Source organism: Xyrauchen texanus, chromosome 33 (assembly GCF_025860055.1).
Source record: "Xyrauchen texanus isolate HMW12.3.18 chromosome 33, RBS_HiC_50CHRs, whole genome shotgun sequence".
Classification (NCBI taxonomy): Eukaryota; Metazoa; Chordata; class Actinopteri; order Cypriniformes; family Catostomidae; genus Xyrauchen; species Xyrauchen texanus.
The window spans coordinates 31,008,362-31,027,230 of record NC_068308.1 but is presented as its reverse complement, the minus strand read 5'-3'; the positions used below and the strand labels follow the sequence as shown (position 1 = coordinate 31,027,230).

Sequence of the window (18,869 nt, the reverse complement as noted above, 5' to 3'; positions counted from 1 at the left end):
AGGCACAACAGTCAAAGATGTTGGTCTGGCGCATGTTTCATTGAAAAATAATAAAAAAAAACAGCCCAGACAGATTAAAAATGCACTGTAAAAGGTCCCTTATGCATTACATGTTCTAAAGCCAAAGAGGTCAAATAATGAAAGTAATGAGTTTAAAAAGAATTCAAACATTTTTTAAATTTAAGAGGAAATTAATTAAAAAAAGAAAAGAAAAAGAAATAAAAGGGATGGATATAAAGGGAATAGAGACTTTACAGGTGAACAGAGGTTGGTGATGTCGTTCTTACGTGACTTGACATTGGCGTCTCTGTATGTGCCATTGAGGATGGCCAGCTCCATCAGCTGCATTTTCTTCAAGCTGTCTTCACCTTCCGCCTGCACACACACAAACAAGAAACAACAATTACTATAAACGGTTAGGAATAATTTATGGACTGTTTAGCTTGTTTATAAATAGTAGTCAGCCAATAAAGGTTTTTCAATGGCAGATGATGATGGTATCTAGTGAGCAGAGTTGCCGATGGCCGATATATATATACATATACACACACACACACACACACACACACACACACACACACACACGTATAAAACAATTGAACATTCCCAAAATTGCTGAAATTACATGAAAATTTTATAGAGACAACATATATTCAGAAATATACTGCCAGCCTGGTCAATGGATAATAAACATTATCTGTTTTCAAATTTCTTTGAAATTGTATCCAACTGATATCTGTTAAAGTAATTTGTATCTTTCAAATTGAGAAGATCTTATAAACTGTCATAGATCATAGTATCTATCCTCAGTCAGTTGAACTGCTGTCCTAATTGTTGTGGTAAAGTGGGCCGATAGGTAAGCTAAGGCTTCAAGCTTGCTAACAGCCAATGGATGATTTACTCTGCCACTGTCCAAACAAGCCAGCCCCAGAGAGCTAAGAGGTTAAGGCAACAGATCGCATTACCCTCAACAGCCAGTGCTGGGATCAACGCCTGTCCTCTCTGCTTTCCCTCTCGACCCTCTACATCGTTTCTATCCAACAAGCTTTTTCCCCCTCAATACACTTCACATGCACGTAATTGAATGATGATTTTTGCAAGTGAATAATGAAGTTCCATCTAAATCCTTCTATTTTACTAATCATTTATCTATTAATGCTAATAAATTTAGATTGAAATGACGGCATTGACAGCATAAAACTTCCCAGCTGTGAGAAGTACAAAAAGGGGAAAGATCAGCAACTCATTTTCATCAAGCTCCTGGACTGAAAAGTTTGATTAGGTAGCGGGTCAGGGAGGGTCACGGCAAACAGTCCACAGAATAATATGAACTATGTCAGCAAGCGGAGTAGCGAAAGAAAAGCAGGGCTTTTCAAAATGGGATCAGTGTGTGTGTATGTGTGTGTGTGTACACACATCACTCTTTTCTCTGCTTACTTTGCAGAGATCTGCCCGACAAATGACTGAAGCTTGTGAATGTCCACAACTAGTCAAAGTCTGTGTATTAGGGATCATTATCATTACTAGAATTTGATGACAATGTAACTAGAATTTTGTGGATCAAGATTTTAAATTTAAATGAATGCATAAGGGAAAGTGTATATCTGAGGGTTCTGTAACTGGTCAACAGGTTTTCCCACTGTTTTTAAAAACACATTTATTTGTCACTTGACTGATTCATTCAAGCCAAAAGACAAAAACATAACATTTTTCATGAAATCAAAATTGACCTAGTTACTGGTCTTATTGTGAAGGATTAATTCACGCATATTATAACATATTATATATATTATATATATAAAATTGACCTCGTAAACTTTAATCAAAATGACAAAACTTCTTCTCTTTTGGCGGATGCAAGTGGTAGTCAGTTTTAACCCCGCCCCTTCAAGACTCTTGTAAACAAACCTGGTGTCAAAGCAGTTAAGCAGAGATGAAAAGGTGTATTTTTAAACTCCTGTTCCTTACCCCAAAGTTCCTTGAATTTACATTTCGAAGGAGGTATAATGGCGAATTTGCGGTTGTGTTCGAGACATTTCAAGCGTTTTCAAGCGAGGTGATCACTACTGAACACAACACGACTCAGATGCCTCTAGAGTTTATTCATATTTTTACAAGCAGATATCTTGGGATGTACAGCATGAGTATGTGTTTTTTTCCCTTTATATTTTGCGTATTATGATACAAAACATTGAAATATTGTGATATTGTACTTGCTCGTTTCTCAGCGGCTTCAGCCTCATCGTAAGCAAAGACTGCGATGTGCTCATGCATTTATGTTGTAGGTTTGATCATCAGTGTGTTGATATAGCTACTCATTTTTCCCGGCTTGAAGAGACGGTGGAAGTGGTGTGTGTTAGTGTGTCGACTGCAAACTCTCATTCAGGTCTCCCTCAATTCCAGTATGCAACGCCACTGTAAAGAATCCAATCAGCCTACACCCTACATTTCCCACCCTACATTTTTCTCTCGTTCGATATGCAGTTTCACTCAGAAATACATCACAATGGAAATCGATCACAACATCCGTTTCATGCCGACTTTTAGGCACAAGTTTTTCAATGAAACTACTCAACTGGGACTTGACACTACAGCATGATTTTCTGTAACGCTGCTTTGAAAAATGTGTATTGTAAAAAGCACTATACAAATAAACATGACTTGACTTTAATTTCATTTGAATTAATTTTGAATATGCAAAATGCTGCTTAAAAGTTAAAAAATTATAATTTTTAGTGCATCATTGTGTATATATTACATTTATCTAAAGTATATCTAGCGTTCTACATAACATGTTTTGGAGTATATGTAACCCTGTGAAGTAGGTGTTAAAAGGTGTACAGTTTTGATTCGAAAATAAAGAATTGAACACTGAAGTGGTGGAAAATATGATGGCTGCCAAAGCTTCAGATTAGTCACCATTCAATTCAGGAAAGAAATGGATGAAGCACACTTGCCTACGAAAGAGTGATGTGTTGCTATGGGGATTCTTTTATAACTCGGTATATAATTACAGAGTCGCCTCATCTTCCCCAGCATAATGGGAAGACTACATTTTACTCTATAAGAAGGAAAGAGAGGTCTTCCTAATGCTCTGGGTCTTGAGCTGGGAAACAAGCACTTCAAGAACATTCTTCACTACACTAGGTGCGAAAAACAAACAAGTCCGTAGGTTTGACTCATTAGTCTTATAAGTCTAGGAAGGCCTGCATAATTAGATTGTCTTCAGGATCATGTGACTTCTGTTCAGAAATGTTTAGCGGTGTTTAGACGAGAAAGTTCTTGCATTGAAAAACAGCAAGACAGAGCACAACAAAAATGCACAGAATGCAGGATAATGCAGCATCTTAAAAAATGCAATATTCATGTTGGGGCTAAACCGGAGCACTATTTCAGCACACTAATAAAAGCACTGCCACTAAAAACATCACAACTAAATATATATATACATACCGATACATAACATTGTAACCCAAGTTTCTATTCCACTGGAAGTGAAACATTCAACATTTTTAGAATATGACATTGATGGAGAAGAAGTATTAGGTAATGTTCAGAAGGGCATGAGAGCATGACATTGACTAAAACATCTTTACACCTCATTCTATTACATAAACAAAACTATACCATTTCTCACAGCTAGCTATGCAACAAGTTGGCAATGACAATCTATTACATTTTGAATGTAAGGAAAAAAGTTAAATAGTCTTTTCCAACATAGTTTGATGAAGACAAACACAACAGCAGTGGGTTAACCTTCACGACGAAAGCTTCCCGGAGTAAACATTGCTAAACTTTATAAAGAGCTTATTCTCTATTCAGGATTCCATTGCAGTGAAAGGGCACAACTGTCAATCAAGGATCAGTGCATCCCCAAGGGGGTAACCATGGTTGCACTACAGGGAGCCAGAAACCCTCTCTCTTTGACAGCGGAGAAGGGATTACAATCCACGGTTACACAAAATACCAAATTGGGTTCTCCATTTAGTTCTATTCTGCTTTCTACACAACATTGCTAATTTTCACAATGAGAAAATACACAAAACCAAAACCTAACTTTTGCTTTGCTTGTATCTTCATTCCACCAATAAAGTCAACATGAAATGGCGTTTGCAACCCATTTTACTTCTGTAATGCAACGTCCTGTATTTCCAAATGAAACAGAATATTCAACGAGACAAAACATTTCACAAACCATTTTACTTCTGTATGTGATGCATTTCTGAGTAGGGCTGAAATGCGTATTATATATATGTATATATATATACATATATATATATATATATATATATATATATATATATATATATATATATATATATATATATATATATATATATATATATATATATATATATATATACACACAATAAAAAATTGTCTACAAAAATGTTCATTGTCGAAAAGCCGTCTGATTACATTTAACACATCTTTTGAAACACTAATGATGGCGCGGTAGAGCAGCACTTCAGCTCGCACTTGATTGAGAAGTGGAAGAAAGAACAGCTCACAGTCCGGATGCACTCCAAACTTTCCAAACAGATTAAGGTGATGTTGATTGCAGAGTATTAGAATACAAAAATGCCAAATAAGTAAATACATAAGCAGTGTCATCGTGAAATAAAGCGGAGCCATACCTGGTGTTCCGCTTGAGCAAAACTTGCCTGTCAGAGCATCTAAAAAGGAAACACTACGGCGTTATATACTGTATTTAACGCATCCTTTATTAAAGCTCAAATAATAAGGAAGCGGGTTGTATAAATAAGCACAAACTCCGAAACTGGCATTTGTCTGTGCGGTCAGAGCCGCTTATATGAGTCGCGTGGAAAACAGCATGAGAGATTTTCAAACTTCTCCCAGCTGGTACACGGTCTCGCACGGAGACGCTCATCACTAGGGTGCACGCTTGCTGCGGCTAGACTTTGTTTATAGTGATTGCTCGCAACATATTGAATTATAATATGAGTGTCACTGTTTATCTTATGGTGAAGAAAATTGCCGATACGCAGCTCTATAAAGAAGAAAGAGTTTGTTTTTTGTGAGTTAAAAATGGATCGAAATCAAGTGAACAATTGTGTTTTTTTTGGTCTGTTTTACAATATAAATATCTAAAACTCCTTATGTACATTTACTTTAGCAGTTATACTGCAGAAGAAAAAAATTTTATCAGAGAATTTTGAATATAATATTAATACATTTTAATATTTTAATATTTTAAAATATCAAAAAATCCTTAAAACAAGATTTACCTGAGAAGCAACATATACGATATTAAGACTTGCTTTTAGAGCATTTATGTTGAAAATTAGTATATATTTTTTTAATTAGTATAAGTTGTTTTTCCCCTTTAATTCAGTGAAAGTCATTTAGGTATTTTAAAAGATGAGTTTGTCCTCTTTATTGTTAGTAAGCACGTTTATTACAACATTTTAAGTCAGAACACAAGCTGAATAGTCAATTAAGAGCTAAAGCTTAATCGTTGCAATAATCGCCCGAATAATCGTTCTAATAATGGTTAGATCAGTCGATTATAAAAATAATCTTTAGTTGCAGCCCTATTTCTGAGTGAAAAAGGCATTAAATGAGAAAAGTTACACAACCCATTTTACTCTGTAATGTGATGTATTTCCAAGTGAAACAGGATTTTCTATGAGGGAAAAAAACCAACCCATTTTATTTCTGTATGTGACCTATTTCTGTGTGTAAAAAAAGTAGGATGGAAATACTTTCATCATGAATTGATTGGTTTGTGAAAAGTGGTTTCTATATGATAGGTGTTTGGAAGGGAGGGGTTAAAAAAAATAATAAAATGGGGCCTGATAATGATAAAAAAACAAAATGCACATTTATTGTTCACAATAAGACCAAGAACATTTACTTGAAGTTAAAATGTAACCTCAAGCCACAAAATGTGAATTGCTCTTACTGACGTTATAATAAGCCTTCAAGCTAAGATTAGGCAACTCTGATGTAAGAATATTACAATATTTCTATATCTTGTTTGATTGCTTTAATATAAAAAAAAGAAAAGAAACCGTTAAAAAACATTACAGAAAAGGAACTTCTCTTAAAGGGGTATTTCACCCCCAAATTTGAATTATTTCATTATTTTCTCAACCTCATGTTGTTCCAAACACAAATAATTTTTCCATGAATACACAAAAATGTTAGACAGAATGTTAGCCTCAGTCACCATTCACTTTTATTGTAAGGAAAAAAGATGCAATGAAAGTGAATGGTGACTGAGGCTCATTTGCATTCCACAAAATAAATAGTCATACAAGTTTGGAACAACATTAAGGGTGAGAAAATGATGAGAGAATATTCAATTTTGGGTGAACTATCTCTTGAAATTCCTTTATTTCTAAATACAATTCTTAAAAAAAAAATATTTAAACCTTTTTTCTCTTTCCTCAGAACCTGCTGTCAAACCCAAAGGTTAATTGCCATTTAGAGTCCCACAGAGATGCTGAGAACTCCTCATTAATTTATAAGCAAAGGTAATTAAGCCTATTAAAATCTACCCATGGTGCTCATCTTTGCACGTTTGGAGTCATGTGTGCTTGGTGGCTCACTTATCCTCCCCAGCATTAGCTTGATAGTTTTTTTTTTGTGTGATTAGGGCTAAGGAAGCAACATTTATTATATCATTGTTGTTATACGTTATTGCTGATTTCAAATATGTTATTGAAAAGTAGTCTTTATAAACAGTTGTGGAGATTTCTGTCTTTCCCCATTAAAGCAGATAGGAATTGTACTTGCATGCCTATTGTTGTATATGTACATTTAAAAAAAAAAAATTGTTTTAAATGCTCCCCGGGGGCTTTACGAAGATGGCCGCCGTGTGAACCTACTTTCCCTAAGGGGACTTTGATATCACTTACCGCAGGAACTAGAAGTTTCTTGACCTCCTCGACGGCTCTTTTGAGTTTGATCTCAGCTCGGTTCTGAGAGTCTTCCACAGTGATGAGGACGTGCAGATCTTCATTCAGGTGTTCCCAATTAGGTTTCCCCCTGTTCTGCTCTTCCTGTTCACAAGAAGAAAAAACAGAAGAACTCTTATCAGATACATCATCTGATTGAAACATTGCAATTTCCCCTTAGATAAAAATACAATTACCACCATTATAAAATGAGTTTGAGTCTATACAATACTTTATTATTGACGACTATTATTATTATTATTACTATTACAGTAGGTTTTTCTTAAGCTAATGTAAAGAGGCGATTTGTTAATACTAGTGCTGTCAGTCGATTAGAATTTTGAATCACAATTAATCACAGATTTTAAAAGTGCTGAAATTCTCTTGTCAAAATTCATTTATTCATTGTTTTATGCCAAGCTTGTAGGCTCTTCTTGGTAGAAGGGCTCTGGTGCTGTTGTGTGTCTGTTTGTGGCATGCACATCAGTGTAATGACTCCGGGTGGACACATTACAAAGGTTCCGCCTTTCACACCAGTGTTTATGTTGTATTAATGGTAAATGCATTCATTCTAACAGCTCTAGTTAATAATTAACGTTTAAAAGCAAGTAGTAAGATTAATGGCATGTACATCTTTTTCTGTTGTATCAAAATTGGTATCGAGAATTGTGAAATTTCACTGGTAATGGTACTACCAGTAAACTACTGACATTTTGGTATCATGATCTCCCTACCAGACAGGGACAGTCAGAGAGGAGATTCAAGAAACAATAGGGAGAAAAGACTGAAAAATGACTTAGGCCGCCTGCATAAGCGCCATCAATCAACATGTCTGAGCATGTGGACTACCTGCATGGCCACATCCCCTGCATGGCCACATCCCCAACAAGACTTTAACCAAATGTACTTTTCTGGACCATTTTTAAGACTTGGAAACAATAGCATATGAGAGTGCAGACCACTTCCTGTGATTGTGCTGTACCCAGTTTCCATGGAAACTTTTCCAGACTCTTATTTCAAGTGTGCTGCTACACATAGGCCTAAACATCAACAAACACAGACAAGACTGCTTGTCATAGTAACAATAAGCTTGGAGTCAAATTACTCTCAGTTTATCTCAGGGTTCTGACCTCCAACAGCAGTGACTGTCACCATAGAAACAGGGGGCTCAAGCCCGAGCACTGAATCTTATTAAATGCATTGTCTCCAGTTTGGTTTTTCATCACAGCGGGGCTTATGTTTACGACACAGAACTCAGCCCCACAGAACAATCAATTACTGTGAACTCGCTCGCCGCTGCCTTCTTCAAACAATCTCACAGATAGCCTGGGTCTCAAAGGTAAAGTTTGAACTAGAGAAACAAAGACATAGACACCCCAGTCACATCCTTGACCGGGGACGCAAGTCTCAGATCACAGTAGGTGGTGATGTATTTGCTAATAAGTGGCTGCCACCTCCTCAGAAGTAATTAAATGATCACATATATGCATCCAATAAAGGTACAGACTTGCACACAGCTGGTAACATGCTAGTAATAACTGTGACTTTTATAGAGAGTAGAAATCAAAGCTACAGTACAATGCATAGAGGTCTTCTTTCTTTGGCCTACTTTTTATGGGTATGCATTTTTGTGCACAACACAGCAAACTGCAACAAAGCTGCTTGCACGATGCCCCTAACTATAAGCGATACATCAAGAGTGAACATTAAAAAAAAAAGGCATATCCACGAGTATTGACGCTGACTACCACCCCTGGAGTCGCGAGTCCGAATCCAGGGTGTGCTGAGTCACTCCAGCCAGGTCTCCTAAGTAATCAAATTGGCCCGGTTGCTAGGGAGGGTAGAGTCACATGGGGTAACCTCCTCATGGTCGCTATAATGTGTGGTTCTCGCTCTCAGTAGGGAGCGTGGTGAATTGTGCGTGGATGCCGCAGAGAATAGTGTGAAGCCTCCACACATTCTATGTCTCCATGGTAACGCACTCAACAAGCCATGTGATAAGATGCATGGATTGATGGTCTCAGACACGGAGGCAACTGAGATTTGTCTTCCGCCACCCTGATTCAGGCGAGTCACTACGCCACCACGAGGACTTAGGACCATTGGGAATTGGCCATTCCAAATTGTGAAGAAAAAAGGCATTTCCAAAAAAGCTATTAATTACAGATAGCTCACATCAATTCTAAATGATTACAAGCTTTCTAGTAAGGACTCCTTCAAAGCAATTCAGCTACAGCGTCATGGCAAAAACAAATTGTGAACTCGCAGTCAGAATTGAATATAATGAAATAAAAAGACTGCGTATTCCGAATTACAGTGTACAGTCCCCAAACAGGCAATTTCTTTACGTGCCATCATAAACAAGGCAGTTTTTGTAAAGAGGATTGGCCTTTCATAGTCCCTAACTGTGTCCCTACCATCCCTACCATGTGTTTACAACAGAGAATTTGGCAGTTAATCGAATTCAGGAAAAGAGAGAGAGAGAGAGAGAGAGAGAGAGAGAGAGAGATGCAGATGGAATCTCCATTTGACTTCTGGTTTATTTGTGGCTGTAACATTCCTATTTTTCTCTCTGGCTTGATTTGCTACATTTTTCACAGGATTTATGAAGAAACCTTCTTTTGCTCTGCTGTCAGTAGTTTCTGCAGTACATCAATTGTTTACAAAGCAATATAAGTTTTGGTTCCAAAATCAATTTTTAAAAACACATGGTGAATTTAATTTTGACAAGCTATTATGCAAAGTGTCCTTTTAAAAGCAGAACCCTTGTGGCTGCTGTCTGAAAACAATCATGTCAAAGTTGTAGAAACAGCTGAAGTTTAAACTTTCCATTTCGATTTGTCTGTTGACGCTTCCTAAAAACCTTGTCTGGCAAAGAATGCTGAGCCACCAGTCTGTGTTCCTATCCTGACCGATGAAACAGCCTCTATAAGCATCTCTGTGGATGGCTGGTGCGATAAATGAGGATTGTGTAATACAGTGAGAAAATGGCACCAAGCCCATTGAAGCACCATGCCCATTGTATTCCATTAATTCCCCATTAGTCAGAATTAGCACTGCAGAGTGAGAAATCACATCAATGCCTGTAATCCAATATTTCATTTGTATTTTTTTGTAGGCTCTTAATATTTCATTTGTATGCTTGTGTAGGCAGTGGAAGCTGTTCATTGAGGAATAAACAGAACTGGGAAAGTCTCAGATTGACAAAATGTTTTTTGAGTGATTTATTTTATGAAATTAGTCTTTGTCTGTGGAAGAGAGATCACTACTTTAAACTTGTGTGTGGGTGTATTAAACAGGCCTGCAGACTCAAACAAAAGACTGTTGATTATTCTCAAGAGTTGCTTGTGTCTCTTCGCTAAGTTTAAAAGCAGACTATATGACATTAAACAAACATTAAGCCATTAATGCAAGAATATGAAAGAGCCCTCTCGGAGTTTGAAAAAGAGAAGAGCATTCTCCTTTCTCTATTAGCAATCATTTCACGTCTGCCCCTTCTCCAGTGGAGAAGGCCATGCAGACTCTGTCAGGAATTCCGTTAAAATGTAAAAAGCAAGCAATAAAATAAAGATAAGAAAAAATAAATTGGAATAAACACAAAAATCAAAAGGTGAAAGAGGCAAAAAGGGACAGAAAGTAAAGAAAAGCTTACCTTCTTCTTGTCTCTCATTGAACCTTTGCCTCGCACCATAATCTTGCAGCCCGTCTCTGCTTCCAGTTGTTTGGCTGTCAGGCCACGGGGTCCCAGGATTCTTCCCACAAAATTAAACTGTGAAGAGACATCAAAGAGGTTGTGAACAGAATACTTCTTTCAGTGGAAGACATCTGCATTTCACACATTTGAAATGGCTCAATGTCCTTGTCAATATGAAAACAGTATCAATTGTGCATGATGGATTTCTATCATTGTGCACAAACATGCATTATATACAAACATAGCTCTGATATTTTTAAACGTAAAGGAAAAGTTCACCCAAAAACAGGAGATGTTTGGCAGAATGTTATTCTCAATAAAAGTGAATGATGTCTGCAGCTAAGATTCTGCCTAATGGCCGAAACATACTCTACGCAAATACGTGAATGCAGACACATCTTGCAACGCAAGCTCCATTTCATGCGTCGTTGCATATTAAAATGTGTCAGACCTCAATTCATAACAACGTAACTACGCGTTGCATTCTCAATGTTGCTACAAGGGGCCCTAGATCAAGATTAATGTGAACTGTCCACTTCTACTACTGTCATGGAAGAGCAACAGTTTGAAGAGAACATTGCTGAACAAGTTACGGTCAATATATTTATAGCCACATACCTGAATAATAACACATACAGGCACAGACATTTTAAGATAACTCTATCGCCCCCTTGAATACGGAGGTTTGTTCATGCCACGGTAACTAAAGAACGCACATTAAGCATGTTCAACCGGACCACATATTGGCTATGTGGTGGTCAAGTGTTCGAATTAGCGTTCACGTACTTGCATAGAGTATGTGTTGGCCTTTAGCTACATCTCCTCTTTTGTTTCACAGAAGAAAGTCAAACAGGTTTGGAACATGAGGGTGGGTAAATTATGTCTGAATTTTCATATCTTGGGGAAATACCCCTTTAACTATTTCATCAAACTTAGTTTGACACTAGTTGAAAGAGAACCTTCAAAATCACAGCAGAAAAGGCCAGCATTCTGACTCGTCTGAGAGAGGCTGCAATTGCCGCATCCTCAAGGTTAAACACAAAAGCAGACCATCATCCCCTCTGCTAGTGATTGTCCCATATGGATGCTTTGTCAGTGCTTGAACGTAAACTACTGCATGGTAACATAATTGTATAATTCAATCAAAGGGACTTTGTAAAGCCTGGCAGAGAATGCATGGAATGTGTAATCCCCCTTTTATTGAAAGGGGAACATCAAGAGACAAAGTGCAGATTTGGAATGTACCATTTGGTACGGGGGAAGTCTAAACAGCCCTCTACCTGCCCAAACACAAGTCACATATAACAAATATAAGCTTTAACAAAGGAGTCAAAAAGTCACAAACACAAATACCCACCATAGTTAACATCCAACATGATTTGAAATAGGTATAAGTTATACAAGAATGTTCACAGGCATTGTACACCAGAGGTTGATGGTGGATTTCTAAAATAAACAGGCAAAGTACCCTCTCTGCAATTGGATTTTTAAAGTCACATGTAAAGTCATGTGACTCAGCGGTTGAGGCTCTGGGTTACTGACCTGTTGGGGGTTCAAGTCCCAGCACCACAAAGATGCCACTGTTGGGCCCTTGAGCAAGGCCCTTAACCATATCTGCTCCAGGGGCACTGTATCATGTCACTCTGACCCAAGCTTAGCTGGGATATGTGAAAACAAATACATTTCACTGTATATATGCTAAAATGTATGTATAATGTGTGATCAAAATAAAGGATTAAAGGACTATCTATTAATTTGTTTTAATGGTTTAAAATGGTTTCTGTGTTAAAAGCATATAACACACAATTATATTACACAATCAACAAGCAACCAGTAATCATATTTTTGCATGTTTATATTAAAGGTGAATTCTGTTTTTTGTTACATAAGTGAGACAGTGTCCAATTACAGGGCAGTTAGATTGAGCGAGTAGTACTGGACTGGTCATTTGATCCTAACATGTCAGCCCCCATGAGTGGACCCTCTCCATGTAGAATAAAACAGCTTTTATAAGGATACTGATAAGACTAGTCTTCATCTCATGTGAGTGGTCATGATTTACATTTACATTTATGCATTTGGCAGACGCTTTTATCCAAAGCGACTTACAGTGCACTTATTACAGGGACAACACCCCCAGAGCAACCTGGAGTTAAGTGCGTTGCTCAAGGACACAATGGTGGTGGCCATGGGGTTCAAACCAGCAACCTTCTGATTAACAGCCCTGTGCTTTAGCCACTACGCCACCACCACTCAGGAAAAAAACCCATTAAGCATAACTTTAACATCTTATTTATTAAAACCAATTCAAAGTCTTTTCAAGTTTATGCATAAAAAAATAATAAAAAAAAAGGCATTGCTTTAAAAACGATAATGTCAATAATACATTAAAAGGTGAAATCTACTGGTGTCACTGGACAGTATTACTTTAGACAGATGATTGGTTTAGGAGCCGTTTACAACAAACATGTTTTGTGTTTCCCTGAATGATTTTTGAATCCCCAAGAATGATCCCTTTTTGATCTAATTTCATAATATCAGTTTGTTTGTTTTTTGTATGGTGGATATATGGAAGATAATATTTTCTCCTTCAAATTTTTTGGATAAAACTCCTCTATAAGTAGCTTTTGCAGAATAAGGGTATGTGTTCATCAATACTGTCAAGCACCATGGCTGTTCTATGCATCATTGGTCGGTGACATTCCTCAAAACTCTGAGAAAATTACATCGTACAGTAGCTTAGTCATGCAGTGTAAATTCTAACAGACAGAGTTGATATTACTATTGTGCTAAGGCTCATTTTCTTCCTGCCATGGACCCGTTTAAGCACTTTCCATAAGAAAACAGGCACATAAAATGACCAATATAACTGATTCTGCACTCAGCTAGTGCCATACAGGCCCTGTTAAACTAAATTTATAAATGATGCTCTGTGACAACCAAGAGTCATGGCAAGAGTATTCAGGACTAGACACAACAGCAGGTTCTAGAAAATAACCAGTCAAGCAAATTGAATGACTGGTATAGCTGTGATTTGGCCCCTAGCATGATTTATTGCAGGACCGGGACATTGTGCTTTTTGGTATTTGCAGGCTGGCGGCAGGGATGCACTTTCAGCATTTAACCTTATCTGTCACAAGGGTTGAGTGATAAGCCAGGCAGCTGCATCTCTCTCAGGGTCACAATGCATTCTCTTCCTTTTAAAGCTCATGTCTTCTCAGGCCGCTCACAGCTGCTGGGGGCCGTGGAGCCTCTGTGCTGTATATTTAGAACTGAGCTCATAACACTACTGTGTGGATGGCACTGTCTGTCTGCCTGCGTCCTTGTTATTGTAGTTTTGAGAAATGTTTGCACAAGTGTTTGACTTGAAAAATTCTCTGTCTGTATGTTTGTTTACCAGCGTACCTGTGTTTAATAGTGAGATCACAAAAGTCTCAGTTGGATTGTGTTCATCTACGAAATTGCCCCGACCATCGTTAAACAGCTCTTTTCCATTTAACAACAGTTTATAGTGACCACATCTGTCAAGCTCCATAAAGAAAACAAAACAAACAAAAAATAAATAAATAAAACCACCATAAAAGTCAACACAACTTGTGTTCTACTGTATATTCCAAGTGTTCTCATTGCATACGATAGCTTTGTGTCATGAGCAGGCCACAGTTTAACCCATTATTCACTGTAGTAGTAGTAGTAGTAGTATGTTTTGTTTAATGCCATGTCAGCAATCAAAGCTATTTTCATGGCAAGAATTCAATTACAAAAATACAGATATCATATAAATACAATAAAAACAAAACAAATATAGATAGCAAGTCATATTATACAATATTTTTTTTAAGATTAGCATATGACAAGAAATCCAAAACCTTTTCAGGCACAATCTCATTAAATAAGTCTTTTAACGAGGTAACTTCATAAAAGAGCATTCTACTTGCGTTAAGACCAGGACAATCTAGTAAAATATGTTTGACAGATAAGGGAATATTACAGAACACACATAGGGTTGGGTCTTCACCTTTAAGCAAAAAGGCATGGGTCAGATTTGTGTGACCTATACGGCATCTGGTGTAGACCACTTGATCAAATCTAGTTTTAAAATGGATAAAAAGTCTGTTTGAAATTTCCGGATGAATTACATACAACTTATTGTTCTTGCCAAAATTCCACTCTTCTTGCCACTTAATTAAAATGTATCGGTTAATAATCGGTCTGATATCTGAGGGAGGGATTTGACATTCGTTAACTTCCTGATTAAGAGCTTCCTTAGCAGCTGCATCAGCTTGTTCATTTCCTGAAAGACCAACATGTCCTGGAACCCAGCAAAAAATAATGCTGAAGAACTGATTTAGTAGATAATCCACTTTGGTTAAGATGCAGTCCACTAGAGGATGATCAATTTTTAAAGTGTCCATTGCTTGAAGGCAGGATTTAGAGTCAGTGAAAATTATAAAAAAAATTTGCAGAGAATTTTCAATGTGCTCCAGAGCTAAAAGTAAAGCACGTGCCTCAGCAGAGAAAATTGAGCACTGTTTTGGAATATGAATTCCATAGCGTTGATTTCCAGTCACCATTGCTGCCGTTACACTGTTTTCCATCTTCGAGCCATCTGTGAATATAGGTACATGGTAGGGGAATTGGTTTCTTATATCCAAATATTGCTGTCTATATACATTTGGATGGGTCACCCCTTTCTTCTGATGAGTCAAGTCCAAATTGATATTAGGCTTCTTTTATTTCCAGGGAGATATAGAATTGAATTGTATTTGGTTTAAAATGCTCAAATTTATATTCAAGTTCTCCAAATGAGGTTTAATACGAATACCAAAGCATCTGATACTTTTAGGTTTGCTCTCATACAAAGGAGTAAATTGTGGGTTGAAGATTGAAGAATAAGCGGGGTTGGTTTTATTTGCCTTTATTTTGATAGCATATTGGAGTGAGAGCTTCAATCGTCTGTTTTGAAGTGAAGGTTCATTGGCTTCGATGTACAAGCTTTGCATCGGCGAAGTTCTAAATGCTCCAAAGGCGAGTCGTAAGCCCTGATGATGTACTGAGTCCAACATCTGCTAATATGATTCTCTGGCAGAGTCATAAATTATGCTTCCATAGTCCAGCCGGGAACGAATTAGTGTTCTATAGAGTCTCAAAAGAACCATGTAATCTGCTCCCCATTTTGTTTTTGCCAGTACTTTCATTATATTCATAGCTTTAAGACACCTGTTTTTTAGTGCTTTCAAATGGGGAATGAAAGTCATTTTGTTGTCAAAAAGAAGTCCTAAGAACTTAATTTCTTTAACGACACTAATCAGTTCTCTATTAATGAAGAGTTCTGGGTCAAGATGAAGGGATCGTTGGATACAGAAGTTGGTACAGACTGTTTTTGATTTAGAGAATTTGAATCCATTTTCAACTGACCACTGATACATTTTGTGAATACATAACTGCAGTTGTCTTTCAATTGTACTCATGTTCTTCCCTCTATAGCAGATGCAGAGATCGTCCACATATAGGCTGCAGAATATATTAGATCCAATGATGCTCTCAATGCTGTTTATTTTAATACTGAAGAGAGTGACAGAAAGAATGCTTCCCTGAGGAACTCCAATTTCTTGTTTGTGAATATCCGACAAAGTGTTTCCTACTTGGACTTTAAAATATCTGCTAGCCAAAAAATTGGAAATAAAAATGGGTAATCGTCCTCTAAAACCCATGTGGTAAAGATCTTTCAAAATCCCAAATCTCCATGTTGTATCATATGCTTTTTCCAAGTCAAAAAAGACGGCAATAACATGTTCTTTTCTAATGAAACCATCTCTAATATAAGTTTCCAGTCGGATTAATTGATCCAAGGTGCACTTTCCACGTCTAAAGCCACATTGATAGTCACTTATTTGTTTCTTCGACTCCAGAGTCCAAACGAGTCGATTATTTACCATTCTTTCCATCGTTTTACAGAGGCAACTGGTAAGAGCGATTGGTCGATAGTTATTTGGATCTGAATGGTCTTTTCCAGGTTTAGGTATAGGAATTACGGTTGCTTCTTTCCAGGAGGGTGGTATTTGTCCAGAAGACCAGACAGAGTTGAAATTATCTAAAAGAAGAGATAATATGCTTTGGGGTAAGTGCTTTAAGAATTGATAAGTGAATTTGGTCTGGCCCTACAGCAGTGTCATGGGAACATTTTAAAGAGTGTATTAATTCATCCATCTTGAAGGGTTGATTATGTACTTCTTTGTTATCAGAACAGAAGTTCAATTTTTCCCTTTCCTGCAGTATTCGAATTGACTGGAACTCAGGGAGGCAGTTTTCTATGGACGAATTCTTTTCAAAAGATTCTGCTAATGTATTTGCAATATCCATTTCCTTTGTCTGGAAAATATCTAGTTTTTTAATATGTTGGATATTAAATCTATTTCCAATGCCCTTCATTTTGCGAATCATGTTCCAGATCCTCTTCATGGGAGTATAGCATGTTAAACTTGATACAAATTGTCTCCAGCTTTGCTTTTTTGCTTCATTTAAAATTCTTCCGAGCTTGAGCTCTACAAATTTTAAAGGATATAAAATTAACCGTTGAAGGCTGTTTATTAAAAAGTCTTTCCGCCTTTTTCCGTGCCCCGATAGCTTTTTTACACTGCTCGTTAAACCAGGGGTTAGCTTTACAGTGCGATTTAGAGGATGTCTTTCATTTCATCTGGAATTGTTTCATTTGCAATATCAATTAACTGTTCAGTAAAAGTTTCTATAGAGTTCTGATTGTCTTGAGTTGCTGAAATAAATTTTTCATAACACATAATTTCGAAAGAAGGCCAATTTGCTTTAAGTTGCCATCTTGAAGGTCTTTGCTGGACATACGATTGAGGAAATGAGGTAATAAGTGGAAAGTGGTCACTCCCACATAAATCGTCCCAGACCCGCCATGTACAATCTAAAAAGATTTCAGCACTGCATATAGTCAAATCAATTGCAGAATACGTGCCATGACCTGGATGAAGGTAGGTTTTGGTTCCATCATTTAGTAAACACAAGTCATTATTATGTATAAAATCCTCCATTCTCTTTCCTTTAGCATCACATCGATCTTCTCCCCATAAAGGATTATGGCTATTAAAATCACCCATAAGTATAAATGGAGTCGTCAATTGTGCTACAAGTTTGTCCAATTCTTTCAATGTAATAACTTCGCTGGGAGGTATGTAGATAGAGCATAATGTAATGACTCTATGAAAGGTGATACGTACTGCTAATGCCTGTATTTGGGTATCCAGTACAATGTGACTGTGAATAATATCCTTTTTAACCAAAACGGCAGACCCACCAGAAGGTCTTTGTGCGTTTGGTCCATAAACATTAAACAGTCTAAAATTTTTAACAGTCAGGGGATCATTTGGAGATAAGTGAGTCTCTTGAATACAATAGGCAAGGGGGTTCAAAACAGAAGTTAAACGTTGCAGCTCTGCAAAATTAGCTTTTAAACCCCGACAATTCCACTGGACTAAAAGATCACTCATCTTCAAGTGGGAAGGATAGGTACAAGTCCTTTATTCTTACACTTAGGGGAGAGACTACGACTTCGACTAGTCATAGGTTCTGACATTTCGACATCTTTTGGGTTGTCATGTTTTGAAGTTCTGTTTTTATCTTGGTTTGGTAGTCGAGTTACTGAATTTTGAGATTTCTTTTTCTCTCTGGGTTCTCTTTGTTCCAACTGGGTATCTTGAGTCGGATTAGTTTGGATACATACATTCTTGCTTTTTTGTGGAGATGAATTCTTATTACTACTAATAACTTGAGGTTTGTCTGTAGAAATCCAAGTCAGTTCCGTCTGAGTACTAATTTCTCGTATATTTGGTTTGACCACAGCAGAGTAGGATCTATTCAGCGTGAAGGCAGGGAGACTTTCAACAAGTTTTCGGGCTTCAGGATAGCTCACCTTCTTTGTATGTTTAATTTTTTGTATTTCCTTCTCTTTAATCCAAGCAGGGCATTTCTTTGATGAGGCTGCATGGTCACCAAGACAGTTTTTACATTTAGCGGAATTAGTACAGTTTGTTTCATGGTCATCCTTACCACAATTGTGGCAAACAGCCTTATTTTTGCATCCAGCAGAACCATGACCAAATTTCTGACATTTGAAACATCTCAACGGGTTTGGTATGTAGATATCTACAGTGACACTTAGGTATCCTATTTGAATTCTCTCTGGCGGGAGAGGTCTGTGAAAAGTCAGAATGTATGTTCCTGTTGGA

At 37.2% G+C, this 18,869-nt stretch overlaps 1 protein-coding gene across 4 annotated transcripts in view; it reads right to left on the bottom strand.

Moving 5' to 3' along the window:
* Nucleotides 1-18,869, bottom strand: part of qki2 (QKI, KH domain containing, RNA binding 2) — a 57,316-nt gene that overhangs the window by 13,900 nt on the left and 24,547 nt on the right. For all 4 annotated transcript variants that reach the window (XR_007968491.1, XM_052102772.1, XM_052102774.1 and 1 more), the window contains exons 3-5: nucleotides 10,576-10,692; nucleotides 6,885-7,028; nucleotides 288-375 (exon numbers count right to left, since the gene is read on the bottom strand). Coding sequence is in view for 3 of the 4 variants with exons in the window: in XM_052102772.1 (XP_051958732.1) it covers nucleotides 288-375; nucleotides 6,885-7,028; nucleotides 10,576-10,692 (349 nt within the window). In the remaining variant the exon portion in view is untranslated. The remainder of the gene's footprint in view (nucleotides 1-287; nucleotides 376-6,884; nucleotides 7,029-10,575; nucleotides 10,693-18,869) is intronic.